Source organism: Eulemur rufifrons, chromosome 8 (assembly GCF_041146395.1).
Source record: "Eulemur rufifrons isolate Redbay chromosome 8, OSU_ERuf_1, whole genome shotgun sequence".
NCBI classification, from domain to species: Eukaryota; Metazoa; Chordata; class Mammalia; order Primates; family Lemuridae; genus Eulemur; species Eulemur rufifrons.
Window position 1 is genome coordinate 85633554 of NC_090990.1, and position 27784 is coordinate 85661337.

Below are 27784 nucleotides of genomic sequence, written 5' to 3' on the forward strand. Positions count from 1 at the left end.
TCTAAAGAATGTCTTCAAAGAAAATTTTCTATAATGAAATTGATTCCCTCTGACACTGAAAGTGTTAGCTTCTAGCCATACCTCTGATGTGTTTTTATAATAGGGAGTTCTGAATTAAGGACAAGTTATTGTCTCTATCTACTGGGTGGTCCTTGTCTTCTGGCCTTTCTTCATTCTAAGGATGCCCAGATCCTAAATCATAGTTCTCTTCTGGTCTCCAGTGTTTATACTTACTCTTGAACTTTGTCTGTGTAAGTTAGAAAACATACCTCATATTTGAACTTAAGTTTCTGTGAAATGAAGTGATGCCCTATTATTAATTCCAAAGTTAAAAATTCTTTGTAATTAATTTACATTTTCATGGATACTTTTAGCAATATTTTCTTTCTTAGACTTGATGAGAGTCTTTAGGCTGTATTTAGAGTTAGGATGGTCTACATTTACCATATACAGTTGTTCACCCACACTTCTTTAATAAATGAGTGATGAAAATTTTGTCATGTAATATCTAAATAACTGATAGATGCTCAGGCTATATATACTTTATCTGCCAAAGAAAATGTGGTCATGGAAAGGTGTAGATTTAAGAATTAGCAGAGAAGGATATCAGAATGCAGTTGAAATTTTTGCCTAATGGTATTTCTATTTTTATTCTTTTAGGTAAGCAGAATTTTATATAGTTTCTGTACAGCATTCAAACGTTCTTCCAGACAAGTATCTGATGTTAAAGACTCCATTATTCCTACCCCCGACAGTGATGTGTTTACCTTCAGTGTCTCCTTGGAGGTAAAAGAAGATGATGGAAAAGGAAATTTTAGGTGAGCTATTTGGAAAGAATAGAAATTAGCATTGTACCTGAAATATAATATTGACTAATAGAAAGTTTCTAGAAATTGTACAGTGTTGGCTTTAAGCTGATAAAGAAATATTTGGCTGGTGAATGAATGCGTTTCACTGTTCTCATGCTTTTCAGATATTTAAATGATTTTCTTAATGATTTAAAAAATACTGATATTTATTACAGAAAATTTAGTAAAATAATAAAGGTAGAATAAAAAGCTGTAATCTTAGCTGTAATCACTTTTAACATTTCCTTTATTCCCTTTGTTTATTTCTAGGGGAATTTTTACACAATTGTATATATATATTTTTTTCTCCTTATAATAATTTTTTCATTAAAATGTTCTTAAAATTATTTTTACTGGTAATATATGATCTGACCATAATTTAGTTAACTGTTTCTTTCTATTGTACATTTAGAATATTTTTCTCCAGTTCAAAAATAGTTAATAGGAAATAATTATGCTATGCAATAATGATCTATGAGCCTTAACTATGCTTTTAATCCTAACAACAATTGCTAGATAGGTATTTTATCTGTATTTTACAGATAGAGAAATTGAGTTTCAGGTCAAATAAGTTGCTCAGGTTATTTTTGCTTTTTAGATAAGACAACCCATATTTTAGACATTTATTGTTTTAATGAATTAATTCATGAGAATAATCAGTCTGGCCTAGGCTAGAAATTGCCCCTAATCTATATCTCATTGTTCATCTTTTATTTATATTTACTTGAATATGTCACGGTTATCCCAAATTCTAGGTATCTGAAAGTAAGCTCTTTTTGCTTTCTTTGCCTCCGGTTATACTGTGTTGCAGGCACTCATGACTACCCAACCAGCTAATTCAGAAATGTGACAGTCTTAAAAAAAATCAAATAAGCCTTAATTTTTAATTTTTTTAAAAACTAAAATTTGAAATTGTATCATGTCTTTTAAAATTTTTTATGTTATTTTTTTTTTAGAAATGAGGGTCTCACTCTGTCCCCCAGGCTGGAGTGCAGTGGTGTAATCATAGCTCACTGAAGCCTTGAACTCCTGGGCTCAAGTGATCCTCCTACTTAAACCTACCATGTAGCTGGGATTATAGACATGTGGCACCATGCCCGCCTAATTTTTTTTTCATTTTTTTTTTTTTTTTTTTTAGAGATGAGTCTCTTTATTTATTTATTTATTTATTTTTCTGAAACAGAGTCTCTGTCACTGGCTTGGGTTTCAAACTCCTGGTCTAAAGCAGTCCTTCTGCATCATTGGGATTACAGGCGTGAGCCACTACACCCAGCTCCATATCATGTCAATTGTAAGATCTTGGTTTTAACCTTGGTTAGGAGATAAAAATAAGGTTCTTGTAAATCCAATTTAAAAATTAATAGCAACTGTGTTTTTCTGACTATAAAATTTATAGTTTGCTACCTATGGCAAGGTTAGAGTTTAGTACGTCTTAAGAATAAGAGTGCTGTTGCTTAAATTCTTTGTTGTTTTGTTCTAACCTTGGAATAGGTTATTTCATCATTTATTGGATTATTATATTGGTAATTCCTGTTCTCTTTGATATTTCAGTCCTGTGCCTAAGGATAGAGATAAATTTTATTTCAAATTAAAGCAAGGAATAGAGAAGAAGGTTGTGATTACAGTGCAGCAACTTTCTAACAAAGAATTAGCTATTGAAAGGTAAGCAGCTTGCTTCTAAGTGCTACCAATGTATTACTACAATATACTGACACTGTGTTTTAAGAGATACACTGTTGAATCCTAGTTGTATTACTCACTGTGGCTTTTCACTGTACTTCAATTTTTCTAATTAAAAATGAGGATGAAAATAATAATTTTTTCTCCAAGTTAGATGTAACTGGTGTACCGAAAATCTCAATTAATGGGGCAAATAAACATGAAATGGCTTTATTTTTTCAGTAATCACTGCTTCAACCCTGTTTGTTCATATCCCTTTTCCTGCTGTTCCTTATTTACATATAGCATCAATACCTTAACTTTTCATTTATTTTTGATTATTTTTCTGCTTAGCTACTGGAATTTCAAAAGCCTTAAAAGGTAGATGCATATCTTTTAAATATATAAGTATATAAATACACACCGTGTGTTATGTGTGTGTCAATTCACAGGAAAGCTATTCAGAAAACAAAACAAAAGAACTTGTAGGACAAAAGAGACTGTAAACAAAGGAATAAGAATTGATAATTCTAGAAAAATGTTTGTAATGTAGATGACAGATGAAAGGTTAATGTCTATAATATACATACATTTCTTAACAATTGGCAGAAAAAACGAAGGAGAACAACAGGCAAATTCATTTGTCTATGAATAGACAAATCACAGGAAAGCAATTCAGATGGCTAGCAAACAGATGTAAAAATGTCCTGATTCACAAATAGATAGGGAAATGCAAATTGAAGTAACCTTAAGATATCAGATTGCAAAAATATGTGTTAATAGTGGAGGTATGGGAACAGGATATTCTTATAATATTGTTAATGGAAATGTTAAGTATGTGTACACCCTTTTTGAAAACCAGGTTGTCAACATATATAAAAATAAAATAATTGTAAACATCAGTCTTATTCTAGGGAATCTATGTTCTTAGAAATGAAAGTATCATTACCGTAGGGACCAAGGCCCTTGGTCCCCTAAAGGTTCGTTGAAAAATCACTGACATGAGGCAGATTGATTAATTAGAGAAAAGGCATACAAATTTATTTAATGTGTTTACACAGGAGCCTTCAGAATGAAGACACAGGGGAAATTGTCCACTTTTATGTTCAGGTTCAATAAAGTATGGACAGCCGTGTATAAATATGATTGGACAAAAAAGGGTATGATCTAATGTTAATAGACTGTGTGGGGAAACTTGGCAAGGCCTGTTTTTTAGATTCTTTTTGGCCTGAGTGTGTATTCCTTCCTTCTGGGTGTGGGGCAGGAGCCTCACAGGAATGACGGGAGGGTGTTTTATGACCCACAGTCAAACAAGTAGGTCAAATAATTTCTTTATGGCCAGTTTTTACACAGAATAATGTTAGGTTTTATGGCTGGCTTTGGGAAAAGGGGTTCTGGCTTTTATGACCTGCCTTAGGGAAGAGAGATTTTGGTTTCCATGGCTAGCTTCAGGGGAGAATGGGACTGAGAGGCAGGAGGACTACAGAAGGTCAGAGAAAAACTTTTGCTTCTGAGGCCTTCCTTTTGGGGTTCTATTTTCTGAGCTTCAGCATTATCTAAGGACATTTATTATACAGCATTGTTTGTAGGGGCAAAAACTAGAAATACAAATGCCTGTTCACTTGGCTTCAAGGACTGGGAGAAATTGGTGACGATGAAGAGAAAGAAAAGCCTCTTCTGCAAGACCTCTGTATACTGTGACTATTCCGTCTCTCTCCCCTCCACGTTCTCTAGACTCGGGTGAGGGTGAGGGGCAATTGAGGTGCTGGTTGATGGCACCATGGCCACCTTTGTCCCTCCTAAATCTAGGAGGTTCCTAGCCCCCAATTATCTGCAGCTTTCTTTAGCTTCACTTTGTTCTTATTTATTATATCCGGCCAGTATTCAGGTAACAGAAAAAGTTCTATTCAGTATCTTGGCAAAGTGATGCATGCATGTATTTTTAATTGTTTGCAAAGCTTGGCCATGTATAAAAACCATATTTCATCAATTTTAGGATGCATCTGTTTTCATATTTAACATCTCTGAAATTACGGTATGTTTTACAACTGATAACATCTTATAATTGTCACCTTTTTTTCTTTCTTAGTGGTGTAAAAACTAATGGGGAGTCTTAAAATTAATGAAAAATACCTGAAGAGAAAAGGTACTTTTGATGTTGACTATCACAGTTCTAAAATAATAAGATTAGATTTTATAATATTATAGTTCTAAAAGAATATGATTATATTTTACATATAGCAACCTTTTAATTTTTTTTTTTTTTTTTGGTTAACATTAGATAGAGCAATGTTTTTTTTTTTTTGGGACAGAGTCTCACTCTGTTGCCCATGCTAGAGTGCCATGGGATCAGCCTAGCTCACAGCAACCTCAAACTCCTGGACTCAAGCAATCCTCCTGCCTCAGCCTCCCAGGTAGCTGGGACTACAGGCATGCGCCACCATGCCCGGCTAATTTTTTGTGTATATTTTTAGTTATCCATATAATTTTTTTCTATTTTTAGTAGAGACAGGGTCTCGCTCTTGCTCAGGTGGTCTCGAACTCCTGAGCTCAAACGATTCACCCGCCTCGGCCTCCCAGAGTGCTAGGATTACAGGCATGAGCCACCGCTTCCGGCCGATATAGCAATGTTTTAACTTTTTATTTGGAAGTAATTTCAAACTTATGGAAGAGTTTAAAAAATAAAATTAGTGCAGAGAACTCCTGTATACTCTTTTCTCAAATTCATTTATTGGTAAAATTTTACTCCATTCATTTTGTATTCATATTCTCTCTCTTTCTCTCTCTCTCTCCCCCCTCCCTCTCTGCCTCCCTCCCTTTCTCTCTCCCCCCACCACCTCTTCTTCCTCACCCTCTCCCTGTACACACAAAAAATTGTTTTTCTGAATAATTTAAGAGTAAGTTATATACATCATGACCCTTTACCCGTAAATACTTTAGTGTGTATTTCCTAAGAATAGGAATATCTCTTACATAACCACAGTGTACTTGACTTCAGTGACTTTAGCATTCATGCAGTACTTTTTATCTACCCTACTGTTTTGTTTCCAATTTTGTCAATTTACCCAATAATATCCTTCCCCCCAAACCCCCCGTTCATTCTAGGATCAGATATTGCATTTAATGCCATATGTCTTTAGCCTTCTTTAACCTGGAACATTTCCACAACCTTTTCTTGTCTCATGAGACATGGGCATTTTTGAAGAATACACCCTTTCCCCCTCTTTTCAGTATAACATTCCTCATTTGGGGTTTTTATTTTAAGTATTTTCTTGTGATTAACTTCAGATCGTACATTGCTGTATAGGTGCTATGTCCTTCCCAAGGTATCACATCTGGAGGTGGCTTGATAACCATCTGTTTCTCTCTGATGATGTTAATTTTCATTACTTAGTCAAGATGTCTAATTTCTTCACTGTATAATTACTTTTCCCTATCTTAAAACTAGTAAGCAGTCTTGTGAGGAGATGTGATAAGACCAGGAAAATATATCCTGCTCCTCATCAAAATTTCCTCGGTGATTTAACATTCATTCATGATTCTTGTCTGATCCAGTCTTTACTGTGGTAATTGCAAAAATGACAGTTTCCTAACTCCTGCACTCTCTCTACATTTACCAATCAGTCCTTGGCATTCTGATACAAGCCAGAGCTTTCCCTTCTCTTCCATTTATTTATATACTTATTATTGGTAACGACTTCTGATTTTGTTTTTCTCCCCAGTACTTTGTAACTCACTATAGTACTTAATTATTTTGGTGTTCAGATTGCCCCAGAGTTAGCCAGTCAGAGCCTCCTCAAACCATGTGTCTTTATAAATGTTATTAATAATAAATATTGTAAATAGAGTAATAAATATTTAAACATCTTGGAGTTTTATCATTAAATGGTATATTATGCCTAAACTATGCCTGAATGTAAGGCAATCCTTCCTTTTCTCAATGAAAAGGTTCAAGTTTGATCAACTTCAATATAGAAACCTTGACAAATTTAGGTGAAATAATTCAATGTCTAATTATAAATATTATAATTGCTAACTTGGTTAAACATTTACACATACATTTTAAATATATTACACAAAATAATATCTTAACAAATGTTACTTTTTTCCCACTCTTGTATTCATAAAAATTTTATCTAGACTCCAATAATCTTTACTATCGGTGTTTTCATCATCACTTAAGCTACTTTCTGAGTAATTTTAAGGCATTTTTCCAGAGCACATGATCTCAACTTCTGCCTAAGCTGTTGGAGGGAAACTGCCTTTTCAATCAGTATACATTACTATCGTTAGAAATTTTAGCAAAGACACAAGTACGCATTTGTATACATTAGGAAAATTGTTTTTAAAATTAATTAGAATACATAACCACTTACTATATTGCTTTTCTTTTATTTCTTTTTTAAATTGCTTTTTTAATTGAAAAAAGTTGTAGATACTTATTCTGTACAACTGTGCTCCCCAACCCCCGGGCTGTGGACCCCTATTGGTTGATGGTCTGTTAGGAACTGGGCCACACAGCAGGAGGTGAGCCAGGCCATCTCCAGTGAAGCTTTATCTGTACTTACAGCTGCTCCCCATTGCTGGCATTACCACATAGACTCCGCCACCTGTCAGATCAGCAGTAGCATTAGATTCTTATAGGAGCCCAAACCCTATTATAAATAGCGCATGCTCGGCATCTATTTTGCGTCCTTCTTATGAGAGTCAAATGCCTGATCTCAGGTGAAGCCGAGGTGGTGATGCCAGCGCTGGGGAGTGGTTGCAAATGCAGATTATCATTAGCAGAGAGGTTTGACTGCACAATAAAAGTAATGTGCTTGAATCATCCTGAAACCGTCCCTCCCCCGAGTCCGTGGAAAAATTATCTTCCATGAAACTGGTCTGTGGTGCCAAAAGGGGGACTGCTGGTGTACAACATATCTTGAGATATGTATTCATTGTGGAATGGCTAAATTATATTTCTTTTATTTTAATATAACTATCTTGCTGATGATACTCTCTGATACTTGCAACTATGGGTTCATATATCCAATAATAATTACTGAATCCATGTTAAATATCTTTGCTTCCTTTTCACTCATTCTGTCCCATGACCTCTATAAACATCCAAATGAGAATTGACTAACATTTCTTCAGGATAGTGAGTCTTCCCCAAATGATGTGTTGTTCAGCATAACAGACAGAATTACCTATGATATGGACGATTTTGTGAATTCTCGGAATCTTTTATTTTGGAAAAATAAAGCTTTGCCTTTTATTGGGTTAAGTGTGGTATTTAATGTGTTTAAATCACCAACTGTAAATGGTGGAATTTAAGGTAGTCCAGTAGGTGGCAATCTTATCAAGAGAATTCTTAATATTTCTGAATCTTTAATACTACTGCTGACACAGTTAATTTGTAGTATAAAGACATTGGTGTGAAAGAAAATCCTTCAAATTATATAATTTCTGCTTATCTTATGAGGGAGAAAACAAAATTTATCGTTTTTAAAAACTTTTTATTATGTAAAATTTCCAACATACACAAAAGTGGAAAGAATAATGTATTGAACCCTGATATACCCATCACCCATGAACAATGCTATTATCATATACTGTTTTTGAAAAATATTAATTTTTATTATGAAAGAAGCGATTTCTCTGTGCATCTGGTGTTTCAAAGATCCCTCAATTGTACCTGTTTGACAAATTATGCTGCAATTGTCTGTCTCAACCCCTTCATCCCAGAATCTCCAGCATGTAGCACAGTGCTTGGAACACAGAGCTTCATATTTAGCAAATTAATCCTTACTTAGCACTTTCTCTATGCTGGGCACTGTTCTAGGTGGTATTCATGAGGTATAGGTAATATTATATTCACTTTACAGTTAAGGAAACTGAGGCACAGAGGTTATATAACTTGCCCGAGGTCATACAACTAATTTTTGAACCAAATCCATCTAGTACTAGAATATATGCTTTTACTCTAGTGGCTTCTTTTTAAAAATTTGGCTAAATGAATAAAAAGTATGTAAAATTTTATATAGTTAGAACATTGCCTAAATTTATTGTAATACGGAATGAGTAACTGAACATCGCACCTGATAAAATCTTGCATTTTTTAGAGAATATGTAAAAACTGCTCTCATGTCTTGGCAACTTCTAACATTCTTTCTCTTTTCTCAGTTACTCATGTTGAATGTTACTTATTAATTAAGCTTTATTTAAGAACTAGACATAAGAAAGAAAATAATAATGGCCAACATTTAATAAACACTGCTCGATGGCCACTGGACAATTTGTTTAACCAACACATCAGGAAGGTACAGTTATTATTACCTCATTTTTGCAGATGGTGAAACAGAGATTTATTGAGATTAAGTATAATAACTTTGATCACTTGGCCAGAAACTGGTAGAGCTAGTATTTAAACCAAGGCCGTCTAATTCCTGAGTGTGTACTCTTAAAGACTGAACCCAATTAAATATTCATTATATACCAGGTTTAAAATTAATTAAACCAGTTAGAAGACAAATGAATTGGTATTCTTTGGTGTCTTTTCAGCAGAATTGAAAGTGAGGGCCGGGCGCGGTGGCTCACGCCTGTAATCCTAGCACTCTGGGAGGCCGAGGCGGGTGGATCGCCCAAGGTCAGGAGTTCGAGACCAGCCTGAGCAAGAGTGAGACCCCGTCTCCACTAAAAATAGAAAGAAATTATCTGGCCAACTAAAATATATATAGAAAAAAAAAAAAAATTAGCCGGGCATGGTGGCGCATGCCTGTAGTCCCAGCTACTAGGGAGGCTGAGGCAGTAGGATCGCTTAAGCCCAGGAGTTTGAGGTTGCTGTGAGCTAGGCTGATGCCACGGCACTCACTCTAGCCTGGGCAACAAAGCAAGACTCTGTCTCAAAAAAAAAAAAAAAAAAAAAAGAAAGTGAGAACATACAGATGTTGGGGCATTCAAGTGATTGCTCAGGAATTTCAAACCTACCATGTCGTGGGAGAAAAGCTGATTGATTTGTAGAAGAGAAGGCCAGCATTAACAATTGAGAGGAGTAAGCACGACGATTATAATCTGAAACGTGTGAGGTCTAAACCTACTTATTGAGGGGCTCCAGATGAAATGTTAAAGTGAGTGCAGATCTGTTCAGGTCAAGCTCTTCCTATATTCCCAGAGCAGAAATGGTGATCATTCTGTCCCTTACCAGCTGACTTTTCCAGGGGTTTTGATATCACACATGTAGAAATATTGAAAAAGATTTTCTTGCACACTGTTGCATTAATATGTATTTTTAAAGCCTTACCTGATGTTTAAAACACACTGTTACTAGCACTATTACCTTGTATCCACTTGGACACTTTTAATAGATGATTATGCTTAATACCCAAAAAGTGAGAAAAGGAAGGGGAAAATTTTCAGTTTTTGCCATATTAGTTTTCCGGCTAGTTGATTTTTGCCAAGTATTACTTCTTATTTTTGATAAAATGATTCAGGACAAATAATACCATATACATTTAGAAAATGGATCTCTTTATAATTCCCTAAGAAGAAGAGGTTCTAATGATGGTAATTTCAGGCCTCGTGGAAGGGTAATTGGGAAGAGATTTTTGGCTTTAGGGTTTTATGTCTGTCATATCACTCTGTTCCTAGGGGTCTGCCCTCTCACCTGCTGTGCGAACCAGAATGAAGTGATACAGCAAGCAGAATACAATGATTAGATTTGTTATAAGCACATAACTCAGTTTGCTCTGAGTAACATAGGCCAACACTGTTAGAAAAGAAGGATTTCCACGAGTCACTTTTATCTCACCCTAATTTGGGGGGATACAATCGTTGCATATACATTAGCAAAAATATAACACATCATTAATTAAAGGTGGTGATCGTAATCAGACCATATAGAGCAGTAGGTTTAAGACTCATGTAGTTTGATCATCTGCAGAGTAATTTAGTGATACGCCTGTTTCAATAGCAGATTTTGCTTCAATTTTTGATTTGTGCTTGCTGGCTTGCTTCAAAAACCATATAATGAGAAATTGAAGTGATAAGAACCATACTCCATAAGCATGAGTGATTGACAGATACCTTTCCTTATGTTATTTTTTTGAGGAGAATATTTCCTGGCCAAGGAGTGCTGACAAAAATCACCTGGGCTTTTCTCACAAAATAAGTTTTCTGATGTGACTTGACATCACTAAATTTGACAGATGGTAGAATTTGAATTGTTTATTCTTTTTTCTTTGCTGCTCTAATTTGATGTCAGACTATTCTGAAGGTATTTTGTGGAATTTACTTAGTACATATTTTTGCCTTTACCCTAGCAAATTGTTCTAGTTTATTTAGAAAGAAGCTGAAGTCACTGACTTGAAGTTTCCCAGGTATTAGTCTGATTTGCATGTTTTATTCTCTTATATAAATTAGTATATTTATGAATTTTTTTTAGCAAAATCAAGAGTTTTAGATATTCTAATAATTTCTCTTAAAGGACGTCATTCCTCCTCTTCCTGAAAATGAAAAAAATTAGTGGAGTAACTCTGCGTAGTATTTTAAAAGCTGCTCCGTAAGCTTATTCATTTGTCTTTTTGTGTTTTCTTTTGAGGTAGTAGAAAAATAACCCTCTTTTTCTTTAGGAAAACAGGGTATTATTTATATAAAAATACTCTATGATAGTGATTTTACATGACAATTGGTAGAAAGCTATTGGCATTATCAGATGCTTTAGGGAGTGGATAATTGGAAGCTTCTATCTGTCTCTAAGCCTTGGGACTGAAACTTTCAATAAACACAGAATTTTCAGCATCTTTCTGCTGCAAATCCATAGGGTGCTGACTTCTGCTAGTACCCAGTGGAGGGAGTGGCATCTTGGTGTATTAAGTATGTATGTTCTACTATTCCCTTTTCAGCATCATATTTTAAGAAATACTATTTTTATATGAGCAATGAAAACATACATTATTTTTTGTAATGTGTTTTTATAAGTTAATTGATTCTAGGTGTTAGAGCTCATTTTAAAAAACTTTTCAGTTTAAAATAATTATAGATTCACAAGAAATTACAGTAATAGTACAGGGAGGCTCCATGTACACTTCCCCAGTTTCCCCCAGTGGTAACATCTTACATAACTATAGTGTAATATCACAACTAGGAAATTGACATTGCCACAATCTTCAGCCCTCTATTGGAGCTCTTTTTGAATCCTTTTGTTAATCACAGTATACTTTTATACTATAATAATAATTTCTTAATTTATTGGTTTAAGGAATTTGGATTTGTAACCTGGCTGTTAAGTAACTAAAAGAGATGGGAAATTATATCCATATTTTATGCCTGTTATCAGTTTATTGCCACTTGACTCCATATCTACCCTCTTTCCTAATCTGATTAATTGAACTTCAAGCATTTCATCTTTGCAGCAAGCACACTAATAAATTGTGCCAGTAGAGGGTGCTGGAGGGACACTGCAGGAAGAAGGGGCTTCTCTTCCAGTTTCTGATGTGCTGCAATTGTTTCTTGCTCTTGCTGCAAGGTGGGGGGACTTACAGTGAGGCTCTCCTTTTGCCGTTTGGTTCAACCCAGCTGTGCACACAGTCCCTCCATGAGCTCACATCTTTGGTTCTGGTTCAGTGAGGCCCTCCTAATGTTCTCCTGACATAGACACTGTGTGCCCCAGACCTAGAATCTATCACCTTGCCAGTAACCTGGCTCCAGGAGCCCTGACTTCCTTTGTTTACCTCCATGCCAGCCTTTGCTGCCTGTACCGCAGAAGGTTGTTTCTTGCTTGCCTGTGGTCCAGCTTTTCCTGGGCAGTCCAGCAAACTTCTTTACTATTCGTTGGGCTGCTGTCATACTTACTACAGTGAGGTCTGAATACCAGCTTTAGAGAAAGGAGCCTACTTCCAAGTTTGCTCTTCCTTGGGGTACTCTGCCTCAGCCTCAGAGTTGTAATTCTTTTTATAGTTACTTTTTTATTACAGTTAATAAGTCTTTATAGTAAACTTTTCCTGCTCAAATTATGTGTTTTGTCTCTATTGGACCCTGACTGACAGCATCTAGTTGAATTGGTATCTAATGATAATAACTAGTTCCACAGATAAAGTTTCTGATATTTTCTGTGAAAAACAAAACAAACAAATAAAAAACAACTGGTTATTTTAGCTAGTCTTTTAATTGTCATAATAATGGCAAGAATAATAACTACTATTTAATGATTTCTACCACATGTTTATATTCATTCCAAGTGTTTAATGTGTAGTTTTTTTTTTTTCATACTAAAGCAAGACACCCTGCAGTGGAGATTATCTTTTATTGACTTTGTTGGGGGAAAGGGGGAAGAAGCTAAAGCCTGTTATTTTGCCTTGCTAAGAAATATAGCTATTAATAAGCAGTAACACAAAGATTGGAATCCAGGGTATTGGATTTGCTATTCTTCCTCAAGCCTTTTCATCTGACTGTTCTGTAAGACTTTTTGGGAGGGGGGTGACAGGGGAAAGTATTAAGTACCTATAGATGGGATATGATTATTTTATTTCATTAGTAAATATTGCTTAGTTACTAATATTTTGTCTTTATTTTTAATGGCAGCATAGTTTTTTTGTTGTCCTTTTAAAGATCTTTGGGTCATTTGAACAGAAGAGGAAAGAAGACCTATGAACATTATTTTTATTTAGAAGGACTTTAGGCAATTAATTAACAAAAGTTAAATCTTTTAAGTGAAATTTTATATTTTTGCTTTAAATATTGCTTTTTTTCCTATTTTCAATATATTTTAATACATTTACTCATCCTTTTTATTCTTCTGTTATTTCTTTAATTTTTAGTCACAAGGTTTCTTTAAGGTTTATGTGTTCAGGTGAATTATTTCATTATTCCACTCTACTGTGGGAAACTGTTATTCTTTGGATAACAGATCAAAGCTTTCTATAGCTTGATTCAACTGTTTTATGTGAAATTGAGCTTTTAGGAATCTATATTATTTTACACACAGATGATATTGTTTTATATTAAAACTTTCTTTGCTTAAAATATAAACACTGAGATAAAACGGTATAGAAAACAGTTTAGATAGCAGGCCTCAAATTGCTATTTCTGTGGTGCTGCTTGTAAGGTTGACTCTTGACTGTCTTCTGGAAACTTGTAATTTGAGAGGGTTTCTAACATTCCCAGAACTGACAGGAGTGACTCACTGTGCCTAAAGTGTTTGCACAAGAGTTGAGGTTTATGCTGAATACCTGCTTTCCTCCTGGGAGTCTGGAATTTTGGTAGATGCTAGGCAGAGGGTTCCTGTGTGACCAACCCTTAGTAAAAACCTTGGGCACTGAGTCTCTTTGAGCTTCCATGGTAGACAACATTTCATACATGTTGTCACAACTTGTTGCTGTGGGAATTAAGTACATCCTCTGTGACTCCACTGGGAGCAGACTTTTGGAAGCTTGTGCCTGGTTTTCTCCAGATTTCACCCCTTATGCCTTTTCTCTTTGCTGATTTTGCTTTGTATGAGTTCACTGTAATAAATCATAAGTAGAACTATATGCTGAATCCTGTGAGTCCTCCTAGAAAATCATAGAACTTGAGGTGGTCTTGGGATTCTCAACATAAGGGCATTTTGTTGTTACTAGTTTTTCATCTGGGAATCACATTTAAAGTCACTATTTCCCTCCTTGATGTATGTGTATGCATGTGTGTAGGTGTAGGTTTGTTACTTCAGGAAGTATTTGCCTAAATGAAGGCCTTTTTATGAAGTATAGGATAGGTCTTTTGGATCTGTTCTTCAGAGGAGCAGTAAAATTTGTGAGTTGAGGTTATGAAATAAAGCCTAATAAATATATGTTTGGGTTTACTGTTTTGCAAGCACATCAACTGAGAATCTCTTTGGGACCCAGAAGTCATCTTTCTTTTCCTGATACACTTAAAGTAAAACCTTGTTCACACTCATATACTTTGCTCCTCTTCCTGCTCCCTCCTCAATAATAGTAAGAGGGTACCCAGAACTCCACATTCCTCTGATAATACTTCTCCTGCCTTGACTTGGGCACCTTGGCTGGCCAAAACTGGAGTAAAGCAGGGTTCTCTAGATCTCTGCGTGCCCCTGCCAAGATCCTTCCTCCTACCCGCAACATCCAGCCTCATTGAACTATTCTGTTTTGCCTGTTTTCCTCAGGCCTTGAAGGAAGTCCATGACTCCCAGGTTTTCCATCAATACTCAGATCCTCGTCCCCACATGACTCTATATGTCCCCTCATCTGACTCCCATCTTTCACTCCTGCCCAACTTCCTAGACCATACCATTCTATACTCTGGAACTCATAGTCCATCATCAGCACAGTTCTCTTTATCCTCAACCTTATTTCTGTATATTATCTTCACTTTATAAAATCTGGCTTTTGCCTGAGTCTACTGCTTCTTTTACAGCCCTTTCAAATGACAGCTGTTCTGTTTCTCCCACCCCTTGTACTTCTGGCCTCAAGATGTGTAAGTATCCTTCTTGATTGTTTTTTCTTCTTCCAGACTGTTATTTTTTTTTCTTCCTTAAAAACTCCCAGCCTTGAAGTTCATGTTATCAGATTTTACTATCTGCTAACTTCTCCTTGCAGTTATCCATAAATCCTTGGGATTCCCAAGATTCTTTGAAGATTTTAGCTCCTGGCTCACTGTCACCTTCTTTAATATTATGCTTATATTAATTACTGGCAATTTCAATATATATGTGGTGATTTTTCTAAACAACTCCTTTCTATCTCAACCACCTACTTCCATGGTCATACCCTGGAAGTTGCCATTACCAAAAACTGCACTCTCTTTATAATCTCAAGTATCCTATTCTCTGTTCACCACCTCTTATCTCTCTAATTCACTACTATTTACTCAATTTCATTAATTTTTTGATTCCACTGAGACTAATAATCTATGGTCCTCCCATGTTTTTACCGTCTGTCACCCACTTACCCATAGTTTTACTTCTTTCCCAACTTAGATTTTCCAAGCTTAGATTCCATTATCTGTCTTTATAGGTGATTCCTTTGTATATACTCCTACTACTCTCTTGCTTTCTCTCCCATCTTCCTATTCTCCTGGCATATTCCCAACTCTAGTCAATTCCAACTTTCTGCTCCTTTGCACCAACACTTGTAGTTAAATGCAGCTGGGGGGAAAAAAAACAACAAAAAACATATAATCATGCTGATAGTCTTTACTTCAGATTCATATCCATTACCTCGGTTGGGCTTCAGTGTTGGCAGAAATCTTTACTAGACAGGCTGTTCCATTTCTCTCCTAGACGATTTCACACCTTCTCTTTAAACTTCTACCATGTTTACTGTCAGCCAATGAACTTTTCTTATTTAAGACAATAGAAGTAGTAAGAGTAGAACTTCAGATAGTCCCATCTCCTTGTCTATCAATTTATCTCATCCTTACTCACATATTCCACCTTCTCTCTTATTTCTTTGGATGAAATGCCCATGCTTTTAAGGCCAGATTTCTACTTGTATACTAGATTTTATTCTATTTTGCCTTCTCAAAGACATTATTTTAGCTGTCTTTCCTCTATCACACTTGCTCCTTAGGTTAGCTCATCCATTCTTATGACTTTAAATATATCTATAAATGGATGACTTCCAAATTTTTATCTCTGACCTGAGGTTTCCAAACTTGTATATCCAACAACTTCAGATCTTCATTTGGCATCTCAAAGTTAATACGTTTAAAAATCAAACTAAAAATTCAAATCCCAAACTTGTTTCTTCTGTAATCTCTCACAGTCTTATGAATTTGTAATTTGAATCTTCCAGTTACTCAGGTTGGAATCTTAGAATCAACTTAGAATCATCTTCCACTCGTTTCTCTCTTACTGAATATCTAATTCTTCATTAAATCATATTAGTTCTATTTCAACTACATAAAGGAAGATAAAACTCTACAGGAAAAGGATAAAATATATATATATGAATAAATAGAGAAGAAAATATAGACTGTAGATAAAAGAAGGGATAATTAGAAAAACGAAGTGAAATGACAAATAAAAGAAAAAGAAACTCAGGTGAAATCACTGGTATTCTTATTTTATCAAAAATTTTGTGAAGTTGCTTTTGCTTTAAATGTTCTCATAAAATCGAATTAATATTATTTGTTGATGTTTGGTTCAACCCTATCTAAATTTGATTTACCTTTGTGAAGGAGAAAAATGAGCCCTTGTTAACCAGCTGTAGCTATAGAGGAGAAAATTTTACTTTTCTTTATGCTTTTTGATGTTTTTGAATTGTGTTTACAAATATATTCAGTTGTAAAAATACTTGTAATTTGACATTATTTTGATGCATATACCTAGTATATACAAAAGCCCAAATGTATCACTATCCAAATTTGTTGTCTTATTGAATGGAAAAGCAAAATAATTGATTTTATATGTTTTTAGCAGTGATTAAACCGTGTTAGATTTTGAAATTTATTGTTATAATTTTTAATATTGTACTTTTTTTTATCTGACTGTAGCTAAGTTCTCATTTTGTATTTGAAGAGAGTAAAAGTACTCATATTTGAGTTAGGGTTCCTCATTTTGAATTTTGACCCTTTATTAATGTGGAAGTAATGGGAACATTGCCCAAGGATGGTATGGAAGTAGTTATATGTTTTTGAAGTATATTGATTGATAATTTAAAAAAATGTTGACCTAAAAATAATAATTCTTCTTTTATTGCCTTCCCATAGGTTAAATTTTCTGTACTCATAGCAGATCTAAGACAATCCTAAGCATCTATTTAAATTATTTTTTTTCCTAGTAATTTGTCCTAGTGTACTAGGAAATCTTTGCAGAACAAATGAAATTTCCTACTTCATGAATGAAAAGAAAGGAGTAACCAGTTTTTTAATCTCTTTTGCTGATAAGTATAAATCCTAATGGAGAGACTCTTTCCCATTACTGATGACACTGCAGTTAGTAAAATGAAACTTTTAAGATCAACAACTGTGGTGTTTCCTCATCTGGGTTTGGCTCTACAGTGACCATGGAAGTTATTTAACTTCTCTGTGCTTCAGTTTCCAATTTGTAAATTGTGAATAATACTTCTTGGCCCAGTGAGGTGGTTCATGCCTGTAATGCTAGCACTCTGGGAGACCAAGGAGGGAGGGTAGCTTGAGGTTAGGAGTTTGAGACCAGACTGAGTAAGAGCAAGACACTCTCTCTATCAAAAATAGAAAAAAATTAGCCAGGCATGATGGCATGTGCCTGGAGGCCCAGCTACTTTGGAGGCTGAGGCAGGAGGATTGCTTGAGCTCAGTAGTTTGAGATTGCAGTGAGCTATGATGATGCCACTGCATTCTAGTCTGGGAGACAAGAGTGAGACTGTGTTTCAAAAAGCAAAACAACAACAACAACAACAAAACTTCTTAAGATTGTTGGGAAGATTAGCTAGTAACTGTAAAGTATTTGGAATAGCCTTGACACAGAATAAATGCTTAATAAATGATTACTGTTTTTACTGTTGATGGTACTATTACTACCACCACAATCATGATTTTTACTGAGTCTATTGGTGTTTTGTGAATGATAATCAGGAATAAGTAGCCTGCAGAATCAGTATTACCTGTGACTGTTAAGGCAAAATCTTTGGCAGATTTATTTACAATCTATGTATATATACAGGCAGTCTTTGCTTTGCATAGTCATGATACACATAAATTTCTGTTACCATGTTTTAGTTAAATAACACCATTCTCACAACCACATGGTTCAAATTTCTGTTACCATAGTCTATTAACTGTAATTGCATAAAGTACAAACTTTGTTGTTAGCTCTTCAGTGTACAAGTTACTACATAAATACATGATTAGTGGCCAGTAAATCATTTTACTTTCAAAATCTGTTGGGGATTGATCACAGTGCATTTGTTATTCAGTTCATTCACAAACAGCAAAGTATGTGGTTGTGTCATCTCCTTGTCCCAGTGATAAATCCATGTGACATTTTACAAAAATGGATAATAGAGGAAATTGGCTAACAAAGATAAAACTACAGCAAAGAAATGAAAAGTGATAAATGCTGAAAGTGAAATTGCATGTGATTTTAGGAGATCTGAAAATAACGACAGCAGAATGAAGATAGGATGAGACGTAGGCTTGCACAAAGCTGTGATATGAACTGTATTGAAAAAGTCTGATGAATTTTAAAAAACATGATAAAATCATTCCAACTTCTTTTAGTTTAAGTTTCACTAGGAACAGAAAGCCACTTATGGTTGAAATGGATAATTTACTTCTACTTTGGATTGAAGACTATAATAAAAATACCTCCAATCAGTTTTGCTAGCATTCAAGCCAAAGTATTGAAGTTAGTTGCACGTTGAAAGGAAATAGTATTAATAATTACAGGGAGACTGGTGATCATGCAATTTTTTTAGCTTAATTTTGGAAGAGATATAAAGCCTGCAACTAAAAAAAAAAAGCATCATGGCAGGCAACAACAATGAATAGTATGCTTGTTGTATGGTGAAAGTTTTAACTTCATTGTAGAAATAACTTTTCAGGATTTGAATAGGATACCCATGGAGATGTAGAAGTAGCTGACTGTGGGAGTGTTGACACTGCCGCTATTAGTGGACTCTAGATATGCAGCCAGAAGAGCTTACTTAAGATGAACTCATCAGCATAAATAAGGAGAATGGTTGTGATGAAAAGGATGAATGTCCCAGAGGAAATGACTCTGGCAAAAACTTCACATTAAAGGAACTCTTGGAGATATTTCACAACATTGAAAATACAAAGGATAAAATATTGGTGATCCAAACTTAAAAAGGAATATGGCAGTTTGCCAAGACATAAAAAAGGTACTTCATATTGTAGATTATATGAGAAGGCAGCAAGCACTGTTCTAACTATTCTTGATACTTTTTTTTTTTAAATAAAGTGCTTTCATTTTTACTGTTTCTAAGTGTTTTAAATGACAAAGTACTAAATAAATAAGTTTTACTTTTTTCTATTTTCCTATACATTTATAATTGATAATAAGAGAGTTTGGAAGTTTTAATGAAAAAATTTAAATATCACGGAACCATGATAAGTATTCCTATTGATTTATGTGATCACTTTGCACAGTTTCAGCTAGTATGGTTATTATTATGATTCCACACTACCGCGCATAGTGAGGAATGCCTGTGTATCTTTCTCTGCTTGATTCCTTTAGTAAGGGAAAAACAATCTCAATGATTCTCATGATAGGAGATTTTCCCAACTATCATTTTGTTTTAGCTTCTTTAGGGTAAGACTGACTGGGATTCCAATTTTTATAAAATTGCTTAGCTTTAGTGTTTTACATATTGTTCTGAAAAACTACAATTGAATTATAGATTTTCTTATTTGCAGTTCTGTTTATCCCTTTCTATTATGTCATCACTTTCTCATTTTTAATAAAAAAAGTTTAGAACAGCAAGAGACAGTGTTCTTTAACTGATGATTGGTGAGATTCTCCCTCTCTTCCATTTTTATCTGTAGTCTTTGTGGAGATATTTAGAATTCCTAATGCTTTAATGGACTAAAGGCAAAGGTAAAAAAGAAAAGTTAAAATTTCCTATTGTAGGACATTAACATAACATCTATTTTTCTCATTTTTTCCTTAAGTCTAAAGCAATACTAGAGATGCTGAGTTTTTGGTGTTTTGAATCTAACTTGGTGTTAAAAGCTACTTAAAACTCTATTTTGAGTAAATACTCACTAAGTATACTATGGAAGGCAGAGCTTTCTCTTCTTAATGAGAATGGAAATTGTAATAGTAATTTATAATTGGCAACTACTTTATAGTTTACAGTGCACTTTCACCATGAGTTTTTTTCATTTCTACTTTATATTAACATAACGAACATGTAAGCAGGTATTTGTATTTCAGAAATGTGGACAGTGAGACTTTGAAGTTTGTGACTTGCCCAGAGTCACTCAGGGAATTTATAGTCTTTTCTGCTGATAGCCTAGGGAGGTGGCAGGCTAGAATGTAAAAGACCATACAGCGTTGTAGTGATAGACTTGAGCTTGAATCCCAGTCTTATAACTTAATAGCTATGTCACTTTGGTCAAATCACTTCTACTTTCTGAAATTGGTTTTATCATTGTTATATGAAGGTTGTTTTGAAATGTAAGTGCAATAGTGTAGTAGCGTCTGGCTTAAAGTTAAGACAGTCAATAAATAATAAGCTTCTATTATGATAATTATTAATATGATAATATCATGTCATTCTCAGGAGGTTTGATTTAAAATTTTGGGTCAGGTCAGTTATCTACTATATAATAAATAATGTTGGGTGTGTCTCTGCTCTGCTTTGTTAACATTCTGTACTTATAGGTATCATAGAATTGACCGTATCAGGTTGTAATTGTCTGTTTACTTATTTTCCTCCCTGACTAGACTGTGAACTCCTTGAGAAAATAGATGGGAGAGCAGTTTGCTTTCTCCTTTATTTATAAAGTTAATGAGAGAAGGTTGAATACTTTGAACTCCCCAGTGAAAACATGTAATATTCACATTAGGTATTTCTGTTACTAATAACATCAATCTAATTTCTGACACATTATTCCTAATAGATCTTGCTAATCTCCGTAGGAATCCTGATGTGCTTTAATGAAGTATAATTTTGGAAATGACTAATACAGTTTGATAGAAAAATTATGTAATTTTAGTGCTGGAAGAACTCTTAAAGTTCATGTACTATACCTCTCTTGTTAGAGAGGCCTCTGTTTCCTCCGCCTAGAAGAGGAAGCAGACGCCCAAGGGGGTTAGGTGAGTTTCTAAGGTCACACTGCTGGTTGGTGGCAGGGTTTTTATTTGTAAGTCAGGAAAAGAACAATATATCAAAGTTCAAAAATAAGGTGATAAGTATTGCTGCTTAAGGAAAATCCAAACCTAAGGCTCCTTTTTCAGTAGAGTTTGTTATAGGAATATTATGCTAAGAAAATATAAAATTTTATCTGTTTTACCATTTATCTGGAAGTGCTTGAGAAACAAAATAGTACAAAACTTTAAATTTTCAGAAAGAGCAAAAAGAAAGGTAGAGAGGATATATTCCAGACTGTTACCATTGGTTCCTAAGGGAGCTGAGAGAAAAGGGAGAAATTATTTTTTTCCTTATATACTTATGTATTTATTGACTTTTTACAATGAGCATATAATACTTTTGTAACTTAAGAAAAACCTATAACATAGAAAATTGTTCTAAACCCGTAAGAGATACAAGCTGAAGCAAAGTATGTAGGGACATGTGACAGAAATCTGTCCTCATTGATCTGGCTTTTTAGTTAGGGAAACCAAATTTTATATCTGAAAAAGAATTAAATTTTTTATTCTTGCTTAGCAAGAATTTAAGCCATTAGTGGAAGAAGTAGCGCAGTGAATTGCATGATTAATTATCATTTAATTTGCACAGAGAGTGTTTATTATAGGAATTCATAGGAGAGAGATGCTGTGTATAGTAATCATATTGAAATTATGAACGTTAGAGTATAATTATTTCTGTTATACTTACTAAGCTTATATTTGGATAGGAGCAATCACTTACTTTGTTCATGTAAGAAAAAGACATGCTGCTAGGAAAGTAAACCTTTGGAAAACAGTAAAGATCAGATTAAATGTTGACTGTTCAGCTTGCACTATTTGAAATTTTAAAACTCTTGTGTTTAATTTAGTTACATTCTTTACCCCTTCTATAAGGTACCCAATAGCGTATCTTTAAATTTTGGGAAGCTACAATGAAAACAGTCTTGTAAGTGTGGGCATGTGTTGGCAGAGAAACGCTGTGGATAGATTGCATTGCCTCTTGAGTTACAAGACCTAATTAATAGCAATATGAATTTGGGTAAATTGCTTACCTTCTCTGCACTTTATTTTGCTTAAAGTGGAATTAATAATAGCTTAACAAATGTAAAAATCTTAGATTTAGCTGAATTTTAGAGCTTATGAAAATCCTTTGCAAATAAAGTGGAGATATCGATAGTATTCCTAAAGCTTCTCTAGCGGTGGGAAGCACAGAGCAACGTAGATAATTAATAGCATATTAATAGTATGTTGGATAATATCTTCACTAATATAACAGCACATTTGGTAATAAAATTTATATAACTTAAACTAAGAGTACAGTATTAACATGTTACTCAGTTAACATGACTACTGAGGCCCAGAGTAATAGTTTACTTTCTGTTAATCTGATTTGATGCAAAGAGAGAGCACAGTGTCGTCTTATCTTTAAAAACCTCCTTTTTGACTTAACTGTGTTAATTGATCTTGACCTATGTGTTGGAATAACTCTAAGGCAAATAACATCTCTTATCTTCCTGGAAATTAATTCATATATCACTACCTTATTTTCTTTCAATCAACAATTTGTGGCCATTTTTACGGCAGATTCTGACCATTGGTAATCTTCCACATGCAATATAAAGATCTGGGAATTTAGATAAATTATTTCCATGTGCTTTTATTATGTATCTCCATGAATTCTTATTTCTGGTGTTCCTAGGAAAAAAATTAAAGCTCTTTGTAAGTACACAGCTCAGATTGTGTAGTTATTATAAAAAGGCTTTTTGCTCACTGGGCTTCTATATATTCTTGATACCTTATTTCTCCTTTTTTTCCCCCCCAATATTTTCAGATGTTTTGGAATGTTATTAAGCCCAGGTCGAAACGTGAAGAACAGTGACATGCATTTACTGGATATGGTAATGATAATCTTAAGCACCTTAACCAAGTATAGATGATAGTTATTTTATATTTAAAAGTATTTTCTATTTAAAAATTTTGTCATATTGTCAAAATTGTTTCTTTCATATGTACAATAGTAATTAAACTTGGAAACCTAAACTTAAAGTTGTCAGGGAGGAATTTAGGAAAATTTCTACCAGAGCAGTCATATGCAAGTTGAAAGCAAATAAAAGGATAGTGTATGACAATGTCCATCTATTCATCTTCTTACAGAGATGTCTGGCTTCTTAGGAAGATGTTTTTTGTTTGAGCCCAAAATAATAAGTACATAATTATAGTAAGCATCCCTAGCGTGAATATGGTGCCTTTCATTTATTTTAATGCACTGCTGTTAATTTGAGTATTATGATGGATGCTTTTGTTTTCTTTAAAGCATTTTCCTTTCTGAATTTCTTCTTCATTACTTGTTCTTAGCAAAATATATTTACTGTGGGAGTGGTATTTATTTAAGGAATGCCCTTAAAGGTTAATATATATTCAAGAGTTGGTATTTGTATAAAAGTAGTAAGCCATCTTAAATTTAAACAGAAACACTTTCTGATATTGCAGTTAATGAAAACATTCACTTTATGATTTGGAAATGTAGGCAATAACACTAAAATAAGGAAATAAGTATAAAGCTCCTTACTTAGTGAATTGAGATTTTTATATTTATTAATAATAAGCACTATGTTTTCTTCCTTTCAGCTGTGTTTTGCAAGCATCAGTTAAATATCACTAATTACATCAACTTTTTCCTTGAATTATTTCATGGTAATAGCAACACTGATTTCCTAGCAATAATGGAATGGTCATTCAGGCTTTTGGGGATCTATTTGTATACCAAGTGTTGTGTGAAGTGCTGGGGTTATAGAAATGAGTAAAATATAGCTCTTACCATGTGTGGGTTCATAATCTTGTGATGGAAACAGACCTTTTAAGTATGTAACCATAGCAATGGGTTAAGTGCTCTTGCTAGTGGTCATATGAGCCATGGAAGAAATACAGAGGAAGTACTGCCTGGTTAGGTCAGGTAAGGGCAACCAGTTACACTGAATGGGAAAAAATTAATTAGCTATTGATCCATCTCTCTTCACCACATATCAGTAATGAATGTGGTTTTACTTAAGGCAAGCCATAGCATTTTGGAGCTCTGGAAAATTCATGAAGAAGTAGTTTAGGAGCATTGTGTTTTTAAAAACTTTTAAGATCCTAGATCCTAATTAATCATGGGCTTTCAGAATTTAAAAGATTAAGGCGAATCACTGGCAGAGGATTGTCCATAAAATCTAAATTCAGATTATAGGATTATAGACCTGATGTGAGATTCTGAGGCCTCTGCATCATGTCTGTCTAACTTGCAGAGCAGTCCTCCACCTTTGAGTCCATATCAAAAACAAAGAGCATTCATGCTCTTGGACAGAGAAGGGGCTAACCTGCACAGCAACTAGGTGGGCAAATGGGAGGTTTATATTTGTAATTATTAACAGTTGTGGTTTGTCATTATCCAGTGCTGTTAATCTTCGTGGTGTCTCTAATATGTGGTCATTGAGCCTCAGCTAGACTACATCTAATTAAAAGGAACTTATTACCTTATGTTAAAGTCTAAGGGAAAGTTCTGGTTATTACAAAATTATTTTTGATAATCACCTGAAATCATATTTCTTATAACTTTACCTGATTATTCTTAGTTTTGCCTTCTAGAGCAATATGTTAATACTTCTCCTCCTTCTATGACACACCCAAATACCATGTGAACACTAGAAACAAATTTCACCTTCTTATATATTCTGACAAATTTTGAAAAAGTATGCAATAACATTTAATTTAACTTCAGAATTTGTGAGACTTTTCTATTTGTTTTGAACAATTTTTAGGCAATATAGACTTTTCTTCCCTGTGAATGTTTTCTAATAAGCAGGGTGACTTAACATTTTTCTAGTTTAATAAATCTATAAATTTAGTTTAATATAAGATCTTTGTAAAATGAAAGTCATACTTACCATTAATATATATGCATACTTATTTATATTACAGTCTTGCACTGTACAATGACATATTGGTCTAAGATAGCTTGTCTATATGACAGTGGCCCCCTAAGATTATAATACTGTATTTTTACTGTACCTTTTCTATGTTTAGATACACAAATACTTACCATTTTGTTACATTTGCCTATAGTATTCAGTACAGCAACATTTGGTACAGGTTTGTAGCCTCCAAGCAATAGGCTACACCGTATAGCCAGTTGTGTAGTAGGCTATCCCATCTACGTTTGTCTAAGTACAGTCCCGGATATTTGTACAATGATGAAATCACCTAAGGAGGCGTTTCTCAGAATGTATCCCTGTCATTAAGCAACATGTGACTCTGTGTGTGTGTGTGTGTGTGTGTGTGTGTGTGTGTGTATAAATAAAATCATATATAAACAAAATTAGTTTTTTGGAGGAGTACAAGTAACAGAGACTCCATTTTCTTCCAATAAAAAGAGTATTTATTTTTGGTCAAGGTACTTGTAGTGTAGGTATAAAGAAATGAGAATTTTTGACCCACAGTTATTGATATCTACAAAAAGCCTAACAGCAAGGTACCAAGAAAAGCAGAAAACCCAGTCGAGGCAGGTTTCTTGGAACTGGAACACAATTTAAAATCTGGAGATGGCTCAAAAAGTTTGTGGACCTTTACAATTAGCCATTTATTAACACTAGACCAGTTGCTGGACTCACAGTTAAAAATACATTTTATTTATGACTTTTAGTAATGAATCAAAACAAAACAAAATATATATATATGTAAATACGAAAAAGATACATTTTATGTTGTCATCCAGTACACTTGTAATGTGTATGTATGTGTAAAAAAGTGAAAGTTTTACTAATCAGTTCTTAATCCTTACATCTGTGATAACCTCTCTTTTTCTCTTCTCCTTACTCCCTCCCCACCCCCTTTGCCTTTTTGTCTCTGACCTCACTCCCTCTGCTTCTCCTCCTTTCCTTCTTGCCTCCCAGTATCTGCCTTGGTTTTTTGTCTGCATGATTTATACTTTTTAACGTTTTTCAATGTTTATTTTCTCCATTTCTTTCTTACCACTTAGCAGTTTCCAAATACTCTGCTGTTTTTTAAATATATTTTTTCCTACTTCATAATTTGTTATAACTTTGTCTTCTATGTGGCCTATGATGGCCTTTGTCATTAAAACCTTTTAGCTTCCTCTGCCGAGTGCCCACTGTCTTTGGTATTTATTTGTTAATTGAAAGAGAGATTTTGTTTGGTCTAGCTCATCTTTTTGGACTCAAGCACAGAAAAAGTGCTAGTCCAGAAATGGATTGGGTTCTTTTGGGTCAGAAGTCAATTCCTGTTCTGATCAGGGGGGCCTAGTTAGGGGGTAGAGATGGGAGAATGGGAGTGTATGTGAGTGTATGTGAGAGAGAGAGAGAGAGAGAGAATGAGAGAGAGAGTGAGAGAGAGAGTGCGCGCGCCTGTGTGTGTGTGTGTGTGTGTGTGTATATGCGCTCGCGCGCGTTCGTGTGCAAGAGAGAGACCTTGAACACATTGTGTTGGGGGTGCTAAGTGGATTTTTTTATGAATGGCCTTAAGTGTACTTCATCTCTGGAATGCAGAGTCCCTGCACTCAAGCTGTATAATCTGATTAGTGAAATATTACTAATATATTAGAAAAGTATACACAGTGATTACCAAATGACTGATATAATTTTATAGGGGTTCAGAGGGGCATCTGTGTGGGGGGGTAATAATGAAAAAAAAGAAAAGTCTTCTTTTTTGTTTTAGTCTGACCCTTTTAGTACTATTCATAATATGAGGAAATTAGAAAATTGCAATACTGTAGATACCGTTCTTTCACATGTGCACATACTTGTATGCTTGTGTGCTGTTCTTGCATGGGACAATCTACTCCTTGTGTCCCTGCACATATATATACAACCCATATGTGACCTTGCTTTTGCTGTAGCAGTTGCTAGCTTTTTTAGTGAGAGTCAAGAACTGTCTTGGTAAAAGTCTTAAAGAACGGAGGACATGAAGAGGAAAGAGAGAAGGAGGGAGTAAATGAGGGAGAGAGTTAATATACTTGGATATTGCTCACAAACCAAAATTAGTTTAATATTAACTTATGATTATAAGAAAGTATACAAATATCTGTCATGGATAATATAAAATATTAATTTGAAGGTATTAATTGCTATAAAGTAAATTAATATTTTAAGAATACATTAAAAATTAGACCATTAGAAGAAAAATATTAACTTTTCCCCCATGGTGAGCTATTAATTCAGTTTAATTGTCTTAATTCTGTATTATAGTTTTAATAGAAAGAATGTATATCCTTATATGTGTGGGTATATGAGATTTTGACAACCAGCATAAGATCAAGTTAAATATCACTTCATAGCAATGTTATGTTTTGTGATTTAGCATGTAAGGGCATGCCTCCTTTTACCCAAGAAGTACATGCCCCTAAATAGAAACTGTGTTTGGAGAAAGTTGTAGGAGAATTTAATATTTAAAGAAATGCTTTTGTAGGGTGAAAAAAATTTATAATGAAAATAAAGCCCTTGTTCGATTGCTA

The 27784-nt window shown here is 34.3% G+C and overlaps 1 protein-coding gene across 1 annotated transcript in view; it reads left to right on the forward strand.

The window, feature by feature from the left end:
- The window catches only part of RABGAP1L (RAB GTPase activating protein 1 like), a 654847-nt gene that overhangs the window by 93673 nt on the left and 533390 nt on the right, over positions 1–27784 (forward strand). The window contains exons 7-9 of the mRNA XM_069480240.1: positions 661–818; positions 2400–2510; positions 23111–23177. Coding sequence (XP_069336341.1) covers positions 661–818; positions 2400–2510; positions 23111–23177 — 336 coding nt within the window. The remainder of the gene's footprint in view (positions 1–660; positions 819–2399; positions 2511–23110; positions 23178–27784) is intronic.